The 21,789-nt window shown below is 40.4% G+C and overlaps 1 protein-coding gene across 4 annotated transcripts in view; it reads left to right on the top strand.

Annotated features, from left to right (window-relative positions):
- Nucleotides 1–8,087: 8,087 nt before the first annotated feature.
- Nucleotides 8,088–21,789, top strand: part of Adgrb3 (adhesion G protein-coupled receptor B3) — a 729,857-nt gene continuing 716,155 nt past the window's right edge. For 2 of the 4 annotated variants that reach the window (XM_085679476.2, XM_048430443.3), the window contains exons 1-2: nt 8,091–8,769; nt 11,405–12,176. In XM_085679476.2, coding sequence (XP_085535602.1) covers nt 11,420–12,176 — 757 coding nt within the window. In that variant the 5' untranslated portion in view covers nt 8,091–8,769; nt 11,405–11,419. Of the gene's footprint in view, nt 8,770–11,404; nt 12,177–21,789 lie in introns of all 4 variants that reach the window. The other 2 variants (XM_085679475.2, XM_085679474.2) reach the window with 2 other exon arrangements.

The raw sequence follows: 21,789 nt of genomic DNA, 5'->3' as shown, positions 1-21,789 counted from the left end.
GTGGCCCTTCCATTAGCATAGGATTGATACCTATTCTTAAGGTCAATGCTAGCTTCCTCAACCCCTGATATCAAGCCATACCCCAGCTCACATACCTCTTTTGTTCCACTTAATCCTATGTACAACTATAGAGGATAAAAGGAGTATTCTTTTTTCAATAATAGGCAGCCATCACTATTCTCCCTCAGATTATGTCAATCTCTCCCACCCCTCAAATTCCACACTTTTATGGGACCTGACCTTCACCAGAGATGGATCTGGCAATATACCCAGTGAGACTTCATTGAGGAAGATATTTCTTTTTTCCTTTGCAAGCAGATGTCAATTTCAGATAGCTTGGTTACAGATAGGAGCCCATGTCCTTCCCCACCCCCTCCGTACCAAGACCATATCTGGCATGAATCTGTTCAGCCCTGTGCATGCTGCTGCAGTCACTGTGAGGTCATGTTGCGTACATTATTCTTGCAGTGTCTGGAAGACACAGCTTCATTGGAGTCAGACTTCCCCTCCAATTTCCTACAGTCTCTCTGCCTCCTCTTCAGCATAACTCCCTGAGCCCTCAGGGGAAGGATTTGAGAAAGACATTCCATTAAGGACTGTGTGTTCTAGAATCTCTCTCTCCATCGTCCACTAGTGGGTCTCTATGTTAGTTCTCTTGTACTGCAAAACAGTACAAGACAAAAGACTTTTGTTTTCTGTCTATTTGTTTTATGCATCTTTTAAATAATGTATCTTGATCCCATTCATTTGATTTCCTGCTTTCAGGCCCTCAGGTTTGGCCCTATACCATTAGGGCCAGCTCTGTGAAGTACAGGGGCCACTCTTCTGAGTGTTGCAGCTGGTGAGGTGTAGGGACAGCCCCCCCTGTCCTAATGAACCCAGCGCCAGCTCCTCCACCTGTCTCAGGTGTTGATGGTCGAGATGGGAGGTGGAGAGGGTATCTCTCCTTCACCCATGCAACCATATGTCTGGTGAGTAATGAGGACAGTTCTCCTCTCATAACACAGGGGCTGGGTCACCCTCCTCTGACTATCGGACAGCTCTCCTGTGCTGCCTGGGTGAGGTACAGGGTCTGTTTCCTGAGTGCTGAAGGGTAAGGGCAAGGATCAGCGCTCTCATCTGCTGTAGGCAGTAGGGGGCAAGGGGTAAATCTTTGCTGATGGCTGAACAAGGCACTAATCTGAGTCCCAGCCTAGTGTGACCACTCTATCATTTTCTTCTTGTGTTGTACTTTTAATTTTGATATCAGAGTAATACTAGCAATGCTGGCAAGGACATAGACAACTGGGCAAATGTGTACTCTGCTTGTGTTGATGTAAACTTGTTCAGAAACTGTGGATGTCAGTGCAGTGTGATCTCAAAGTACAATGATAACAGCAACACCCCACATGCACAGCCCATACATCACTTCTGAGTATTTACCCAGAGTATTCAGGTCACTACATCACAGGGATTCTTGCATGTTAATGTCTATCAACAATACTATTCACAATAGCTAAATTGTGGGACCAACTGTGGCGTCCAAAAACAAAGGAGTAGATAAAGAAAAAGCATTGTATAACACATAATTATTTTTAGCAGCTATAAAGTAGAAAATACTGCCATTTGTAGGGAAATGGCTGCAACTGAGGAAAATCATATTAAGGAAACTAGACCCATTCCAGAAAGACAAATAGATAAAATCATGTGTACATATGGGGCATGAGAGTGGAAGTAAACCTGTTTAGGGAAATGAAAGTTAGCAGTGGGAGGGGTGCGAGCTTGAAAGTGAAGGCTGGGGTATATTGGAATGGTACGTTGAATTCATACAGCAACATAGATCATGAATGCAGTACCGTTGACAGTTTCTATAGTTTATCATATCAGTGCATGGGTGTGTGTGTGTATGTGCATGCGTGTTCAGTCACAAATCATGGTACATATGTAGAGAGGTGGGAGGACTACTTTTGGGAGTCAGTTTTTCCCTTCTACTATGCAAACTCCAGGCATCAGATTTGAGCGGAAGCATTTTACCTGCTGAACTGTCTTGTTCATCTTAAAGGATATCTTTATATTAAAAATTACATTGAATTATGATCAGAGACTGTATACTGACATTTTTATTCTTTCAGAATGTGTTGCACTTATGGACAATGCATTAATTAGTGTTATAATAAATATAACACCTTAAATATAAACTAAGCTGATTTTCTTTTCACTGTGTTAAACATATTGTTGGCTGTAGAGAAACATACACAAAATCTAGATTACTAGCAATATTCTTCAGTCTCTGCACTTGCTTATTTCATGTCTATACTATATGTGTGATTCTTGAGTGTGATACTCATGTAGCATGAATTCTAATTGTCCTTAACAAAAAAAAATCTTGGAGACAGACATTAGGGGGTGAAAGTTGAATGATCAGAGAAGCATAGCAGCCATCCCCTAGAGGGCCCTTTTACCTTCTCCCTCTTCCCAGAATTCTCCTCTTCTGGTGGCCCCACCAATACTTCCTTCCTGGCTGCTGGCCAGGCAGCATTTAATTAAACCAATATGAGTGACAAATCTTATAGTGTATAAAAATATTATCCCACAGCGGCTGGGATTAAAGGCATGTGATCCTAAATGCTAGGATCACCTTTGTGTGAGCACTGTTTCTCTTTTAGACTGGAACAATTTTGTGTAGCCCAGGGTGGCCTTGAATGAATATAGATCTATCTGTGTCTCTTTCCCAAATGCTGGGATTAAGGTGGGTGCAACCACTGCCTGACCTCCAGAGACTTAGTTTTGTATGCTGATCTTCAGGAAAGCTTCATTTGTTAAACCACAAACAAAATGCCATCACCTCTTCTGACTAGTATTCCATAATTTCTTTCAAGGAAGAAAGAAACTTACAACTTGGCAAGATCCCTTCTCACATGGATAAAAGCAGTAAGCAATTTCAGGGGAGGGGAGAGTTGTACTGGAGAGCCCTGAAGCCCCAGCACTGAATTACAGACAAGCAGTGTTCTCGAGGTATGTGCTTTTGAGTGAGGCAGCTATTTTTGAGTTCCGTCTTAGCCACACTCCTGTAAATCACTCGGTAACATACATCCGTCTATGAAGCTAGACTTGGTGGAGACTGCTATTTGTCCATTCATTGGAGCCTTATCTGCACCCAGCTATTTGCTCACCTCCTGAGAATAACTTAAATGACAGGCACATTTCTTTACTTGGAAAATAATAGGAAAAAATAGTAATCACTTACCCATTTTGTATGAAATAAGCATAGAAAGGCCACAGCTTTATGTCCATAACCAGGTAAATAATGTCAACTTTATGGTTAAAGTATCTTACTTCTAGAGATTTGAATTTGTAAAGATCAAAGATAATGCCATAACTAACATAACTTTAGGACAAAGACTCTGTAACTGACAGAAGAATTTTGGGGTGAGTTACTCCACTGAAAACTTTTATTCTGAGCTTTTAAAGCCCAAAATTTCCAAATTACTTTGCAATATATCCATGAGACCACACATATGTTTCCTGAATGCAATGAACTAAACTGTAGAAATTGAGAGTCAGCAACTACCAAAGATCTAAATTTCTTGCCTGTGGTACTATACTGGGGAACAGGAATACAACTGAAAAGTAATATCAGGGGCCCCCTGGGCTGGTTGAGGTGAGACTCAATCAGACTCAACATTGGATTGCCAAGGCAAACAGGCAAACTTCTCTTGTTGCCTCTCTACCTCCCTCACTCCCTTTACTTTTCACTGCTTTGGCCTGTGCTTTCTTTTCAGCAATATCTGAGCAGAAAATAACCGATTTATATTTATGCTGAGACTGAATCCAGTTTGGTTACTAAGATACTTTGTTATTTAAGAAAAAATAATGAGGAGGAGAGGGTAAACTTGTCTCTGTGCTAGACATAACAAGTTTTAGCATAGCAATTTAAACATGATATTTTACCACTTTATGACTATTTAAACATTGGTTGATTTAGATGCTTAAGAAAATGATTTGAGTTCTGCCAGTGTCCACAGATATGAGGCCTGTTTCACCTTGACTAAAAGGTATAGAGATTGAACTTATTCTTGCTCTCTCAAAGTTATTGATAACTGGTTTGGCTACACACAAGAGATCCCAACCTAGAGCGTGGTTAATTAGTATTTTGAGTATAGAGATGGATCTGCTCCATCTTGACCAAACAGAGAATTCAAGTCCAATCTTGCTCCTTCAAAGAGATTGACAGGAGGTCCAAGGAGGTGACTGCCTGCCGAATACTTGATTTATTCCTTACATCATGTTAATAAAGTCTGTTGACTCCCTCCTCCCCTTTTGGAGTGAAGTATACAAATAAATGTGGGAAAATTCAGTATTCGCTGAATTTCCCCGATGTTCTGTGTTTCTGTCTTTCATTTCTCTCTTATCTCTGTTAATAATTCTAATTCTCACACTCCTACCCTGGAATGTGTGAACACCATTGAGTCTGGACCTCGACAGAGTTCATATCACAGGAGATTCTAGACAAGAGGAAGGACACCTAGGAGAAGAAGATGATTCATTTTCAAATCCTGTGTGTACATCAGCAGAGATGTCAATTACTGAAAAAAATAATGCATAGAATGAACAATGAAAAAAACTACCTATATTGCGTGCTTCTTTTAATCTTACCAATAATGATACGCTACAAAACTTGGAAGGTGGCAATAGAGTGTTACCTAAAATGCTATATGAGACATAACAAGGAAAAGCTTTTTGTAAAAATGGGGCTGGAGAGATGACTCGGGGTTAACTGCTTCTGTGAAGGACCCAGGCTTGGTTCCAAGAACCCACTTGGCAGCTGAGAAACATCTGTAATTCCAGTTCCAGAGGAGCCAATGCCTCTTCTGACCTCTGAGCGCCCATGCATGCATGTTGTACACAGACATTCATGCAAATGCATATACATGTAAAAGAAAACAAACACTCTAAAGCTTTTTCTGAAATGGATCAAATGTGTCCTAGAAGTATATTCTTATTATTTGATGGGAATTATGCAGATGACTCTGAATTATAAGCAATAATTCAGGAAGACAGAGTATTGTCAAATACAGAAAGTTTAAAGTTAGGTAAGAAAAGTAAGTTTAAAAGTACTATACATAGAAACATTATTTCCTTGGAGTGATTAATAATACTGATAAATAAGAGGAGGCACAATTGTGAAGATATTCAACTTTAGATACCCTGGACACTTTGAAATACAGTAATGCCATAAAATACCAGTCTAGATTTGGACAAGTTCACACTGATTTCTCAGCATGCCTTGTGAAAATCAACAAGGATATGGACAAAATCTAATTTTACAATTAATTTGATAGTTTTGTATAAATTACACTACTTGTGATACATAAAAAAATATAATGTATCCTTCCAAACGTGCCAAAGTGAGACACATGTGTACATACCATATACACATATTTGCACAGATAGACTATGGAATAACATATACATATAAAAACATATGCATGTACAACAGACGTACATGTGTAATGTGAAATATATAGAAAGATAAACATAGGGGCACATGTTAACTAAGTAGTAAAATCTAGTAATTTTCATCCTAGAACACAGAGCCCAGGGTGCACACTGTCTTCCTTTTTGTTGTTGAGTCAATGACAGCAAAGCTTTCTCATGGAACTCCATGCAGGCAGGAAACAAAATAATGTCTTCTTGGGTTGGCTTGGATGGTGTTGTCAGGGCCCAGAGGCCAGCTTCTCCTTATATAGTTTCACTTGTTATTCTTGATTGTGACCCCCTGAGGAAGTCAGATGAGCCCTGGGTTACTGTAGCTGTGTCTTGCTTGGCATATTTATCATCTACAAATTATCTGCTATAAATATACCTCAGCAGGATCATCATCCGGCCAGCTCGGTAGCCGGCAATTTATGAAGGTTATGGGAAAGAGTGTGAAGGGTGAAGCGCTTTATTAACGTGGCTTTCCTTTCTGACCCAGCCCTGCATCCTACTTGAATTAAAATGATCCCAGGAACAGTGCTCCTTTCCATTTAGCATTAAGTCTTTTTAAATTGTCCCCCTAGGCTGTTATTCTTACTCCATGGTGCCATGACTCTAGGGATTTCTAAGAAACATCAAAATCACAGTGCTCAGTGAAAAGCGAGAAGACACTGCTGTGTGAGAATTCTAACTAACCCCACATTATTATATGTGTCTATGTACAAACCATGCAAAGTATTTTTATTCTCCATTTTTATTACACATTTATTGTGAATTTATTAATTTATTGCTCTGGATAAAATAACAGACTGACCCAAGTGTCTTGCAAATATTATGACTGTTAGGCCGAAAGTTGAAATAAATGAAACATTTCCCTCTTTTGTACTGCAGAATAGTCTTTGATTGTACAAGAAAATGTGTTCATTATATATACTATGTTTTGCATTTTGCATTTGATATATAAGACCCATTTCCTTTTCACATTCCCTTAAATGAATAAAAGCATTGTAATGAACTAAAAATGACACAAAACCAAAATGCCACCCAGGCTGCTCTCCCTGGTGATTTGTTCCTGGGAACATAGTTGAAGCCTGCTGGAGAGTGATTAACTGTTTCCCTTACAGGGTGTTCCTTCAATTCTTGTCCTAAAAGAGAGAGCCTCGAAAGGGGTCATTTTATTAAAATGTATTAAGATGCAAAGAGCCAAAGAGCCAATTTTAATATTTCAAACAATTCTGGTGCATAAACGATCATCAGCACCTTCCCGTTCTCGTGATAGCCCTCCCTTGAAAACTGTGTTCTTGGCTATGCAATCGCTCCAGGGGAGAGGAACAAGAAGGAGAATAAAAAATGCAAATGAGAGAGTAGAGCAAATGATGGAAAATTGCTTCATTCAACTTCACCTGCCGCTCCGGCAACTCACCCTTAGGAAGGCTCGCCGCTCAAAAGCAGAGCCCCTTATGTCTCCTCCCACCACATCACCACACTATCCAAACACTTGTTTTGCAAACCACCAGCCGGGTCCGCAAGTAGAGACAAAACTAGAAGGCGAATGACCAGTTGCAGCCTGCTTCTGAAACCTATCAGATACTTCTCCAGACGTCTGTACAGGAGGCAAAAATAAACAACGCGTAAATGAAACGATGAAGGCGTGTAGAAATTTATCTTCTTTCCCCCCTTCTCTATGGACAACGACGGTAGCTTTTCCTCATTTCTTCCCATCACTTACCCAAACTTGCTACGAGGAGGGGAAACTTGACAAGGAATACATGCATTAAGAAGGCAGAACGAATCAAAAGTTTAGAGCCCGCACTATCGCCCCATCGCCATGCAGAGAGCAGAGTAGGAAGCCTGACCTCAGTAGCCCGCACAGTGGTCCTGACAAAGACTGTTTCGAGCCTGAACAAATAAGATGCTAATTGCAGTCTGGCTCTGACGGAAAACAAAAACAAAAACAAAAACACACAGAAAACAAAAGAACAACAAAAACCAACTATTGTTCCAGCCTTTAGCCAGAGACAGCAGCAGCGGGAGGTGAGAGGTGGCCCCTCAGCTGCAGACTGGATCAAGGCTAAATCCCGGGGCTGAGTGACAGCTCCCCCGCTGCGTCAGGTCCGCACTGAAAGGCCGGAAAAAGAAGGACGATCGAGTCCAGCGTTTACTTCCTACCCCTCCGGTCGCCTTCCCGTCCTCCGCGCCCCCCTGCCTCTCCTCCTGGGGACTTTCTCCTAGAGTTGGTAGCCACCAGCCTCGGTGGGAACTGAGGATGAGAAAACCTCCCAGACGAAGAAAAGACCGCTTTTCGGGACGTGCTCGGGTTTCGAGCAGCGGGGGCGCGGGCAGGGCTGCAGCCTGGCGAAGCCCGCTCCCGCCCTCCTCGCTCCCGCGCCCGCCTGTCCGAGGGGAGGCGGGAGGTGGGGGGTGGAGGCCGGACTCCAGGCCCCCTGGGAAGCGCTCCGGCGGGGACGCGCGCACCCACGAGCACGCGCGTGCGGCGCGGGTGGGGGGGTTTGGTTAGTTGCTGGGGCGGCGGGTGCGCGCCGAGGAACGCGCGGCCCCCATCGCGCGCGCAGTCCCGGGGAGAGCGAGCGCCGCGCGCCGGCGCGCACGCCCGACACACAGCTTTACTATATCGCGCCCTCGCGCGCCTCCCTCCTCTCCGGGCATTCAAACAGCTTCCCGACGTCGCCAGCCCAGGATTTTTCGCCTCAGCTTGTCAGCCGCGCTCGGTCCATCAGTACCTGGCAGGGAGGAGGGCCAGGGAGGAGGGCGCACCGAGCAATTGCCTCCAGCGCCAGCCTCGCCACCGGCCGGGAGCACTCCTGTCACCAGCCCGCCGCCCAGCCCGCAGTCTCAGCCGCCGCCGCCGGCGGCCACTTCTCAGCGCTTTTTTGGCTTCTTGGCCAATCCGTTTGCTGGGGGGGTGGTGGGTTTGGGAAAACACATCTGCGCTCTCAATCCACTTCCATTTTTGTTATTTGTTTTTTGTTTTTTTTGTTTTTTGTTTGTTGTTTCTGTCGAGTCCCCCTTCAGGGGGCCTCTCCCCGGCTCTCCTTTGGAGGCTTCATTCACTTGGTTAAGGCGCAAGGCTCTGGCCACTGGGTACCCCCTTTTCTTATGTCCCCCCTTTTTGCTTCTCGTATGCGTGCATTTTTTCCCCCAGTAATAAATCCTGTTATTTGAAGCTGAGCCGGGGGAAAAATGGGCAACGGTGATTGGGACCGAAGGGGAGTCTCTCCGTCACTGTTGTTGGGACCTGTGCCTGTGTTGGTGTCTTAGACCAAAAGCCTCCCGGAGCTTTCGGAGTGGAAGGTAAGGAAGGGGGCCTCGGGGTCACCTCTATCTTCTGAGGTCGCCCTGGAGAAGCTTGGGATCAGTTTTTGTGGGGAGGGAAGTCAAGGCTGTTGCTGGCGGATGGAGAGATTTCTGAGCTTACTTAAACGCCGCAGTTGAAAAGTTAAGAGAAGTCTCCGATTCTGAGAGGTGAGCTGGGTGGAAAGGAAAAGGGAGAGAGACCCAGAAAATCTGGCAACTCGTGCGTGATTGAGATAATTTTAGCGGTGGGGTGGGGGGTAGGTTAAAAGGAAGTTAGGATCGAGTAGGACTGGGTCTTCTAGTGGGGGAAAAAAAATCAGTGGAGTGATGGCGCCGTCTATATTCGGCTAAACTAAAGTGTCACCCAGAAGATCAGTTTTGAGAATAGCTAAACTCAGTGCTGGTTTACCTCTCAGCAAGAGCCAAATAAATAAATAAATACAGCATCCTGGAGATCTGGGTGACTATCCCTTAGCCAACCCCTGGCCCGTTATTTTCCGTAGTACAGTTGTGTGAACAGGCCCTGCAGTGGGGGTGGGGGGGGGACAGTTCAATGATTCATATTTATTATTATTCGGAAAAAAAATTCAAGACTTCCTCCACCAAGACTGATTAAAAATGAAGTGCTTTACGTGAAGGGTGTCTGCTCAAGCGGGATGGGAAAGCAGCTCTGTCCCACTCTCTCTAATCACTGACAAGCCCAGGATTGCAGACATTCATTGTCAAATAAATGGAGGCAGAAATATCGATTTTATAAGGAAAAGAAATACGACCTCCCTTTGAGTTCCTGATTATAAAATGAAGCCCCCTTTCATGGTTGGAATTCCTAATTTAGACACTTACTGTCACATTGGCTTTCAACGCCTACACTCTATCCTGAAGAACACTGCGCAGACCTGCATTGCCTGCGAAGTGCTACAGCACACACACACACACACACACACACACACACACACACACACACACACATGCACTTACACACGCGGAGGAGATTGTTTCCAGTTTTCTTCTTAAACACACATTTTGATCTCTAAAAGACCATTGCCTTTATTTTTCAACTGGAAAAAGGCATTCCTCATTGCGCTGTGCGTTTGGAAGAGAAAACGCTGCTTCTGGTAGTCCTGTCAGCTCCCGTGTTATTTTAAACTGCTGCTTTATAGAGATTTACAGTTGGGGCTGTTTGGCCTCTGTCAAGACATACTATGTGAATTATGATCTATCAAATGCAGATATGTTCAGGGACTTTGGTCATTGGATTGGGAGTGCATGCGTTGGTGTGTTATGCAATGGCAAAGAAGGTTTTATGCTTTGGCTCAAAGAGGACCAGACAGAGAAGGCATGGAAACTCTTAACTGTCTATATGGCTGTCTGAATATCTCTTCTTATAGAATAGTGGAAAAGACTTCAGCCTAAAGCCCTTTAAAACTAACTTGACATCACTTCTATCAGCTCAAAGGCTGGACAAAAAAAAAAAAAACCACTGTCATTTATTCTAAGAAATAACTTCGTAAAGGTTAAAGCTGAAAAATATTCAAGTTATTTTGGGATAACAACTTACAGAGATAAATCTAATCGAGGATGCTTTGATAATGGATGAAGACAAGCAAAAAAAAAAAGAGCTCTGGAGCACTTGTTTGAAAGGCAGAAATTTAGCCATTGAGATCAATAGGGGGAAAGATACCAATTTTTATATCTATAATGTGTAAATCCTAATTTACAGGAGATAATGCTAGATAAGACAACCACAATTTAGAGAGAAAATTCAAAGACTGGAGGGAGCTCAGTGAGTGCAGTTCTGGGATCCCCCCCCCCCCACATCGCCTTTGGATACAGATACAGTGATCCACTCTATGCATCCCAGGAGGGCATGTCATATGAAATGAGTGCCTCAAATCTTGTGCTCAGTGGCGATGCTGAACATCAAGACTTTCCTGCGTCTGTCCATCTGTGCCCTTCCCAGATGAGGGCTTTCCTGTCCTATGAATCCACACGAATGCCCGTGTTTCTGCACGGGAATTTCTCATCAGTTCACATGGTGGCCCCTGCAAAGGGGCATTTGGGAGACGATTCTCCCTCCATCTGGAACCCATGAGCGTTGGTGCCTTTAAAGCTGTGGCTATAATTTATCGTGATTACTTTTCACATTAAAGAGTAAAGAAATGATGTGATGACAGCTGCTCCCAGATTATCAGATTAGATTCTGTGTGGTGGTGTTTACCGCAGGCGGAAGACGGAGGGAGAGGAAAGGCTGGGGAACGGGAGTCCAGTATCTCAGTAATTAACATGTAGGTTACTTAAGAAAGCCAGTTGTCCCGCTTCACTTGGTAGATTGATAATGGATGTGCAGGAAACCCTGGTGGATGAATTAGGACATAACTATTAATAATCTATTAAATGTTATTTTTATATTGAATGTGGAGAATCTGTTCATCGCCAGTAGCCACGTGAGGGCGCTGTTCGCACGGCAACTGGTAATTTCCCGGCGTTATAAAATAAAAATCACCTGCCCTTCTTTTAAAAGGGGCTTTTTACGGAAATCTTGAAAACAGCTGGCTGCAATATTGGAAGGGTTTTGTTTTCTCAATGCCTGTGGTCTTCTGCTTGCTTTTCACTTCCGCTGCCATTTTTACAGGCCAAATGACATAGGATGAAGGCTGTTCGTAACCTCCTGATTTATATATTTTCCACCTATCTCCTGGTTATGTTTGGATTTAATGCTGCCCAAGACTTCTGGTGTTCAACTTTGGTGAAGGGAGTCATTTATGGATCCTATTCTGTAAGTGAAATGTTTCCCAAAAACTTTACAAACTGCACTTGGACGCTGGAAAATCCAGATCCAACCAAATATAGCATTTACCTGAAATTTTCCAAAAAAGACCTTAGCTGCTCTAACTTTTCCCTTCTGGCTTATCAGTTTGATCATTTCTCCCATGAAAAAATAAAGGATCTTTTGAGAAAGAACCATTCTATAATGCAACTCTGCGGTTCCAAGAATGCTTTTGTTTTTCTACAGTATGATAAAAATTTTATTCAGATACGTCGAGTATTTCCAACTGATTTTCCGGGATTACAGAAAAAGGTCGAAGAAGATCAGAAATCTTTTTTTGAGTTTTTGGTACTGAACAAGGTGAGCCCAAGCCAGTTTGGTTGCCATGTCTTATGCACTTGGTTGGAGAGTTGCTTAAAATCAGAAAATGGGAGAACAGAGGCTTGTGGAATTATGTACACAAAGTGCACCTGCCCTCAGCATTTGGGAGAGTGGGGAATTGATGACCAGTCGCTGGTTTTGTTGAATAACGTCGTGTTACCCCTGAATGAGCAGACGGAAGGCTGCCTGACTCAGGAGCTGCAAACTACTCAAGTCTGCAATCTGACCAGGGAGGCTAAAAGACCACCCAAAGAAGGTATGTGCCCAGAGAAAGGGGGGAATGGGTGTTGGGGGCAGGGGGTGGGGAAAGCTTTGCATGGAAGTAACCCTTGCTGGATCACTCCTTAAGCCTAATTTATTCTGTCAGCTTTGACGTAATTTGATTTGTGATCTTCACTGTTGAAGGGCTCTTAAACTAGGTTTAGCCTTCATGACATTAGAGACAAGCAGAGGAGATGGGCAGATCAGGAGTGTGCTCTGCAAGTCTGGGGAGAATGCTCAGGGGAAGAGAGATACAGAAATGAGAAGCCAGTTGTGTTAAGGGTTAATGAGGAAATGTGTGTGTGCTTCTGTGCAGGCTAGGAAATCTACACGTGCCCCTAAAGGTAAATGCATATACAAACTCGCTTCTACTCAGCTCCAGCAAATGTCCTCTTCCTTGCCTTTCCCCTGTTTCTTTCCCTCTCTCCTCTCCCTGTGACTTGAGGAGACACTCAACAGAAAGCCTATGTGGAATCGGAGACTGCCTGTCTCTGAAGTCAAGAGGGACCATTTTTTTTCACCCAGGTCCTTGTTTTTGTGTAGAGAATTGTGCACAATACATCCCTATGTGTGGTCTTTGGCCGGGCAAGAGAAACACACTGGAAGCCACAGCTCCCTGGGTCTCCTCCTCTGAAGTCTCCAGCAGAAAGGAGGGGGTGGTGGCAATGAAGGCACAGACAGATTCTAAACCACCCCAGTTGCTTCTTGCAAGTCGTTTCTCAATACTTTCTTGGTCCTTTGGTGATATGGTGATATGGCGAGACAGAGAGAGAGAGAGAGAGAGAGAGAGAGAGAGAGAGAGAGAGAGACTCAGAAATGAGCTAAGTAGGGAAAGCAAAACAAAATAGTGTAACGGAAATGCAGAGGAAGAATCGCAAGTGTTCCTGTGGCTTGTGATGTTCACCCATCCTCAGTGGGGGAGCTAGCAGAAGCTTTAAGATTGTGGGTTATTTTTTAATCATGTAAGAAAGCATGGCATATTTTGAGAAAATGACTTTTGCTTGGAAGGTTAATGGCTAGGCTCCTAGGCTCCATTGGTTAGAGGACAGAGCCAGTGCACATTCTTTCTTGTCCCCCCCCCCAGCCCTGCAACCAGTGAGTGTGTTGATTTCTTATGCAGGAAATGTTTTCTGATTGCCACAAAGCTCCCAGTCTGTGGAAAGGGACAGCCAAGCTCCAGTCCCTCTTTCCTCTCCCTCCCCCAACAGAAGTTGTCTTTGTGGCCAATATAAAATTGACACGTTGTTGGAGAATTTGCTTTAATGGTAGCCAAGGCTTTGTAGGGAAGTGGAGCCAGCAAGGGGAAAGGGGAGGGGTAGAGAAGCCTCGACAGCTTGGGGCTGTCTCTCTGCTGGCTGCAATTTGGGGGATGGGAATTACGGAAACGCCATGGCACAAGGCAGAAAAGAAAGTTAGAAAATCAGTGCAGGCCAATGGCAAGGAGAAAGGGCTGCAACATTTTCAGATTTCCACAGGTCGGTGTCTCACTAACAGCTGTGACTGAGGAAAACAAAGTAGTTTTAAATTACAGGAGTTCTTTTCTCTAGTTAAAAAAAAAAAAAAACCCAGAGAAGCGCTTACAACTGCAGGGATGGTATTTAACACCATTTAAAACTAATTAGTGTCCCCTAGAATAAGAACGACAGTACACACTGAAACTGGGATGCCACAAGCCCACTGAGAAAGCAGTGAGCATCAGAAACCGAGCCTTGTGTGTCTTCTTGGTGTTTGAATGGGAATTATAAATGCAGTTCTTCCGTTGCTCAAATTTGATCATCAACTTCAGCCCTGATCAGATTGAAAGCGGAGAATTTATCCAGTTTTGCAGCCTGTTCTCAAATGAAGGTGGCAAAGGAAAAGTTGTGAGCTCATTATGCATGATTTTCAGGGCTGCTGCTGGTGGCCTGCATGGGATATGGAAGAAAACATTGCCGGGATGTGTAGAAGCCACAGTGCATATTTGATTTGCAGATGAGTGGGTTGGAGGCATTGTATCATAAAGCATGGGTAACAGACTTATTCCATGTTGCTAATCAGCTGTAAAAATGAGAAGGAAATACTTGCAGAGGCAAATATGTGCTTATCTTGAAATTTTATAATGTGTATGAAGCCAAACTACCAAATTGATATAATAGAGGATTTTTAAAGCTGTATCAATAAAAATTATCCTATATTCGTTGCAGTCTACATTTGTGCTTTTTAGTTGTCTGGGTGCCTGGAGTTAGAAACGTGAGGATTAGTACTTCCTTTGATACATTGTAGTTCGTGCATTTATAAATAATTCCTTAAAATATGTATGATAGCCTTCTTATCTCATCCAAAGAAGGCCTTTTTTTTGTTTAGGATGCATTGTAGAAAAAGAATATGAAAATTTAGACTTCTAGTTTTGTACCATTAATGCAAAGAACATTAATTCTTAAATGTTTTATGTAAGTGACATAAAATAGTATGTTAAGAATGATTTATTCAATATTATTTCAAGTAAACCATATAACTGCAGCCAGAGATTGAGGCTAATAATTACATACGGAATTGCTGCTCTTATTTAACTCAAGGGTTCTTCTAATTTATAATATGAGGTTTTAAAATTTTCATCCACACTTATATTATTTGATGATCATATTTTTTATGGAAGAAAATATTCATCTCTGCTGAAGGTGTTACGAGAATTAATACAGCATTATTCCCACCACAACTGTAGACTTCCAGTTCATTCATTGTGTACCTACTGACTACAGTCAGCCTTAGCCGTTCTACCTAGATTGTACCATACAAGTGGCACGGATTTGTCAGGGATCCTCCAAACAACAGACACAACTCCAGATTGTTTTTGCACAGTACTGAGATTCATGACCAAAGTATGACAATGGCTATTGTGATTATGCCCAATTTGGTTATGAGAACGGAGTTAGCACTGAGCAGAGTGGGCTCTCCACAATGGATGTTTGCTCTAAGAGAGGATTTTTTAAAAAATAAATGTTATTCACCAAGGTGCAGAACTTAGTACCCTTTCTTGTGATACCAACAATTGCAGACCACGACACCCAGCAAATTTCCTGCACTGGTGTTTCATTGACCATCTCATCTCAGTACACTCCAGAACATTCTAATTGAAAGTTGTATTTGACATAGTTGGAGGTGACATCTGCTCACAGAAAGTTAGCTATAATTCACTCCTGCTTTTTTCTTTTCAAATCATGAGACTAATTTTAGAAAAGTGACTCTTTTTTTAAAAACAGTAATTTGACAGTTTAGGTAGTATTTGGTTTCTAAGACCCTCTCTCTCTCTCTCTCTCTCACACACACACACACACACACACAGAGAGAGAGAGAGAGAGAGAAAGAGAGAGAGAGAGAGAGAGAGAGAGAGAGAGAGAGAGAGAGAGAATTTAACATTGGTATCCACCAGATTTTTGGATGGAATTCTCGGAACTGACCGGCAACCATTCAGAAAACCATTTTCACATTTTCAATAATATTTCTTTATTACAGAAGATGACTCTGGACTATATAGTTACGATAGACATTTTGCCATGAGATCTTATGTCAGTACTTTATTTAGAATGGCAATATTAAAACAGTTTGAACAGAAGAATCCTACACCAGAATATCCAAGTCATATAAGAAGTCTTAAAGGAACCTTTGTGTGCTGCTGACATCAATGGCTCCACTTATGTGAAGGGAAGCAGGATCCCTGTATAGATTCCAGGAAATCTGCACACACTCACCCATTTGTCTTTCTAGACTGGCTATGCTAATCCTGAATATTCCCGCTCCCAAGGGAAGAGCCACTGTGTAGCTGGGTAAACTCTAGACTCTAACCCGTGTGTTTGCACACATTTATAATCTTGAGGGATTTTTATCTCCAGTGCCCTAATACTTCTCTTTTCTTATTGCCTTTACATGACTTTTTCTCCTACTTTTCATCTTCCTTCTTATCTTCCTTGGATCATGAGTCTTTTGTGAATTATATTGCTTTCACTGAATCTTCCTCAAAGAATATATAATCCACCCATCTTTCCTTGAAGAAACAGACCCTGAAGTTTGCCCCTCCTTTTGCTGAGTCCCGCAGCTCTTTGCAAATACTGTAGTTTTGTTCTAGCACTTAACTGTCTTGCTAGGTGATTCTTTTACTTATATTTTCTCCTTTGCCAGATTTTTAGTTAAGTAGAAAAGATTGGAGTTTTGAAATTGTAGCCCAGTCTTAACATAATCTTGGTGACTGCAGTTGTAATAAACATTAAGTGAACGAAAGAATAAAGTTCTGAAAAGGGAAAATGTTAATGTATTAATTGCAGTCAAAAAATACTGATGAATCACTTTGGAAAAGCAGTCACCTTTTACTTTCTCTTCTATGAGAAGATGAATACCATTCATAACCTTTCCAATTTCATTAATGCATTGCTGATGTCAGAGACTGATCTCCGAGGTCTTCTAATAATGCTTTGAAAGAGCAAGAGGAATACAGGCACTTAGTATTATTATTTCACCATATTTGTTTGGACATGTGAATGATAAGAATAGCTTGTTAAGTTTTACCATCTAGAAAATAGTGATAATAAAATCGGTACATTTCTCTGCGCATATCTTCTGCCCCTTGCACTACCACTATAGTCATAGCATTTCCAAAAACTTCCCTGGCACAATTTGAAGACAATACTTGTACAAAACAGAACGTTGACTTGTATTTTAACTCTAGATTAGGAACTATACATATTGTAATAGCAGAATATTGCCAAAAATGAAAAATGCTAGTCAAAAAATGCTGATTTCCCCGTTTTCAATTTTAGACATTTACCAATTTAGGAAGTACTTCATATATGCAGTGTTTATGAAAGAAATTGCTTGCAATGTGGTTTTGGAAGCAACTGCTTTATAATATTGAGAGAGTTGAAAATTAAGTGAAGTGTGCCTGCATGTCATGCTTGCACACATAAGGCAAGCGGCTTGTGATTCAATAGGTCTTTGTGTCTGCTGCAGATAAATGTATTAAAATTATGTTTCTTCAAAAATTAAGGTAGGCGTTTTACTTCCCTGATAGTTGAGCTCCACGCATCCTTTAATTCACTGCATTTCCCTTAAGGGATTATACTGTTAGTCATTTTTTGAGATTGTTATTTTGTGAAATACCGTTTCCTTTAGAATTAACCTGGTATATATTTCCTATAAAAGTCAACTGGCTCTTAAAAGTAAGAATTAGTGTAATTAAAAAAAATAAATTTTCCTGGGGGTTTAAAGATAGCTCAGTCAGTAAAATATTTGCCACATATGACCTGAATTAAATCCTAGAAACCATAATAAAGCTAGGATTTTGGAGGTGATATAAATCAAGAACTGAGGAAGTAGAGATCTAAAAATTTCTAGCCTTCTTGCTAAGCTACATACCAATGAGAGATGCTTCATCAAAATATATAAATAAATAAAAAGATAAATAGCTGTCTTGATAAATATCACCTGATGTTGACCTCTGGCCTCCACATGCACATATACACATGTTCTTTCCCCTAATAATCACTATTCTCTCTCTCTCTCTCTCTCTCTCTCTCTCTCATATATATATATATATATATATATATATATATATATATATATATGCTTTTAAAAATAGCATGTGTTGGGCTTTCAGATTATGAATCCAAAAGATCATGAATCTATCTTTTGAGCTGTCCTTTGACATAAAAATGGTATCACTAATATATTTTAATTTCTTCTTACATTTGTAATACTTGGTAAATGCTATATTGAGTATAAAAATAAGTAGCGAGATTAATAATTTGATATTTTAGTTTCTATCAATATCCATGAAAAGTTCTCAGTTCAGTTTTCTAATGTAGTCATTTAATGTGTCAGAAATTTGTTTTCTTTATTTAAAATCTGAGATACATTAAGATTTCTAGATGTGTCACTTCATTGAAGTGAAAGCAGTGGTTTGATGTATATGGAGTTGAGTTTGTAGAATGACTCAGGAACCTTTGACAAGTAAGTAAACTTGACTCATTAATAAGCTGGGAATCACACCTGCTATAATGGAGTTGTGTTTAATAAGATTGCTCCTATTGATACTTAACACATTTGTCATGTTATGCTGGAACATTAACAAGCGTTAGTAATTATTTTCCTCTCTCAAATTTCTCCTTTTGGTGGTTGAAAACAGTATTGTTGTTGTTTTTTCATTGAAATTCACATAGTTCAGAGATTTATGTTTGTTATAAAGTGTTCTTCTAATATGATTGACATATAGTATTTTTATAATTGTGGAAAGTAATAGACATGATAATTTAGGTTCAACATAAAGCTAACAGCCCATGTTAAACTGAATCTTCCTATTGGTCCCTATGTTTTCATTGTTGATGCTACCTTTTGTCTTTTGATTGTCCACAGAAAAGTCTGGAAAACACTTTACTTTTTCTTCTTGGCAGGAGGATGGAGAATACAAATAAGGAAAAGTGATACTTGAGATGTTAGGCAGGCTGCAGCTGAGCATCAGCTGCCATCTTGCTTTGTGTGTGTGTGTGTGTGTGTAAAAGAAAATATCATTGCTTATAAACATTCTTTCCTTAATTTATTTATTGATGTGTAAATATTTATTTCAAGACCAGGAGTATACTGAGTATTTGGTTGTAATGTGTTGTGTGTGAAATTCTTTCTTTAGTGAATGTAACCCTGTAAGATAAAAACAGAAAAAAACAAACAAACCTGAACAAGCAAGGAACTCTGTTGGAATTTTTAAGAAAAGTTTCTATTATTTCTATGTAAATATGGTTGAAATTCTGAAGCAAAACAAAACTCAGACTGATGGTGTGAATTGCCATGTATCAAGTATCGTAGGGTAGTTACTCTCCTTTATGAGGAACGGTCCATCAACGGGCACAGCATGAAAGTCTTTCAAACCATGCATTAGAAGTGAAATAATCTTTCACTGGGACACATTTTTTTTTTATTAAGTTTTAAGATCTGCCCATGTTAAGATTGTTCTTTACAGCTGTAGTATTTTTGATTATTGAATAAAAGACTTCTATTTTATATAGCATCAGCATGTGATTATTATTTATCTGGTTGTTTATCCTATCTTTATATTTTTATTGTTATGCATCCATTTAAAAGATTCTCTTTCAATCACTGCGATTTTGGAAATCACTTAAAAATCTTATTCTCTACCTAACCATAGGAATGGGTAATATTTTAGATTGTGATTTAATTATTTGAACTTGTCTGTGAATTTAATGAAAAACCATTCAACCTCATGAGTTTGTGTACATTTTGAATTGTATGAATAAGAGACAGCATCTTTAGATCTTTCTGCTGATGGAGGCATGACTAATACTTCAGACAGATCAACCCAGTGGTGGATGATTCATCTCAGCCTGGAAAGCTGTCCTTTGGATGTCTTTGCTTATAGGCAACCAAGCTATTTAAGTTAAATTGTTTCCAAGTATTTTAAACTCTGCTGCATTATACAAAATGAAGATTATATTTGGAGGTTTGCCTTGCAAAGGAGTTCTCTTCAAATGCCAAAGGATTCTCTTTCATATCTGTTTTAAATCGCTTAGCAGGAAAGGATGGGTTTGTTGGCATTTCTTTCCCTGGAGTATGACAATAGCCATCGAGTCCCCACTTCTTACATATTCAGATGTAGTGAAGAAAATAAACGGGATTGTTTTAGTGTTCATTTGAAGATTTTGAAACTTTTCTAAAGTAAAATTATAAAATATTTTCTCTATAGTTCTCTTGATTGTACCGTTTATAGTTAGCCTTTATGTTGTGATCCAAGAGTTCAATCTTATCAGAGAATAACCCACCTTCCTAGTTATTAAAGATTGATCATTTATCTTCAGTTAGTAAAGAAAGTTCACCAAATAACAAGTACATAGAAAATATGATACTTAAAACCAGTGGAACAAATAGGAGTCTTTTCTTAGGTCATAAGTGTTACTATGAGCCCCCGCCCCCAAACTTAGCACAAACTAGAGTCATCTGGAAAGAGGAAAGCACAAGCGAGGAAATGTCTCAATCAGCTTGGCCGGTGTGGGCATGTCTGTGGGTGGCATTTTCTTGGTTAATGATTTACATGTGAGAGCCCAGCCCATTGAGACTGGTGCCACCACTGGACAGGTGGCCCTAGGTATGGAAGAAAACAAGCTAAACAAGTCATAGGCAGCAAGCCCATAGGAAATGTTCCTTGTGGTATTATGTCCCAGATTCCTGCTCAACTCCTACCTTGACTTCCTTCAGGGATGAACTATTACCTGGAAGTGTAAGAAGAAATATGCCCTTTCCTCCTCAAAGTTTGTTCTTGACAGTGTTTTATCACAGCAATAAGAAAGCATAGCAGAGCACTGTCATTTAGTTTTGTCTTTGAAATTACCTTATAAAATGGTAAACAGTGTTTGCATTATGAGAAATGGAATAGCTGACTTGGTGACCTACTTTTAAGATATAATATTTCCAGACTTCTTCTTAGATTGCAAGTTTCATTGGGAAGTGAAAATTGTTTGAAAACATATAACCAACATGTGCATGGAAATGACCTTAGAGTTCCAATGGGGCCAGATCACAATGTTTTAAATACATGGAGACATCAATAACAAAGCAAAAAGAATTCGGACTCCATCAAAGAAAAAGCCCCAAGGGTGAAAAACTTTTTGAAAATTATGAGTAAATGATAAAGTATCACAGAAAAGTTTACCCTTCTGAAAAATTGTAATAAAAAAGGATTCTGATGATTCCTTTAAAGTGATTTTTTTTTAAAAAAAAAACAAACTGATAAACTTTGGGGGAAAAAAACCCTTAATTTCTATCTACACTTGCATGCCTAAAACATAATACTTTAATTTGCATTACCCGCTGAAAGTTTAAATGCTGTTTGTAAAAAACAACGAGTAAAGTACATCAGCATTTCACATGTTAAAAGAATGCAGTCAACCTTTCCAATCAAGAAGTACATCTTGTGTAGCTCTTCTGCAGGCATTGCTTATTCGGGCAATGACAGGGTGAGATGCAGCCTACTTATACCAAAATTGTGTGGTCCAAATACTCTGATTTATCAAACAAACACAACAATAGTATAACTGAAGGAAATGAAATGTGTCGGAACTTGGTGATCTTGGTGGTTTCTCACAGTTGTGGAAACACTTTAATCAAGTTTTGTATTATCAAAATTATAAGACTCTTTCACCATTGCTGATTAATCAAACCTTCACTTGAAAGTATGCAATGGGAAGATTGCTTCAGTTGATCATAATCATTGTCAGAATATGCATCCAGTAATTTCTCTATAATGTGAAAGAACCTGGTCCTGAAAGACTATTTGACACCCAGTCAGGACAATGAACAGAATAAACCTTCTGATAAGACTGCTGTAAATAATCCAGTGGTTTCATTCATTAGATTGCAGTTCTCTTTTGGTTTGTGTGGTGATATATTCACTTAAATTCACTTTTAATGTCAATCTGAGTCCAAGCAAATTACTTGTAGGAGAATGTGTTGCAAATTTTCTAAGAATGTGTCTAAGTTTTCTAAGATGATCTATCTAATATATACTTTTTTTTTTATTAGTATCTTAGGACATTTGTGATTTGGGGAATTCTGCCCTTTTAGTTGATTTTATT

The sequence above is a fragment of the Myodes glareolus genome, chromosome 18, assembly GCF_982192425.1.
Source record: "Myodes glareolus chromosome 18, mMyoGla1.1, whole genome shotgun sequence".
NCBI lineage: Eukaryota > Metazoa > Chordata > Mammalia > Rodentia > Cricetidae > Myodes > Myodes glareolus.
Note: the sequence above shows the minus strand (reverse complement) of the source record. Positions and strands in the feature narration are given on the sequence as shown.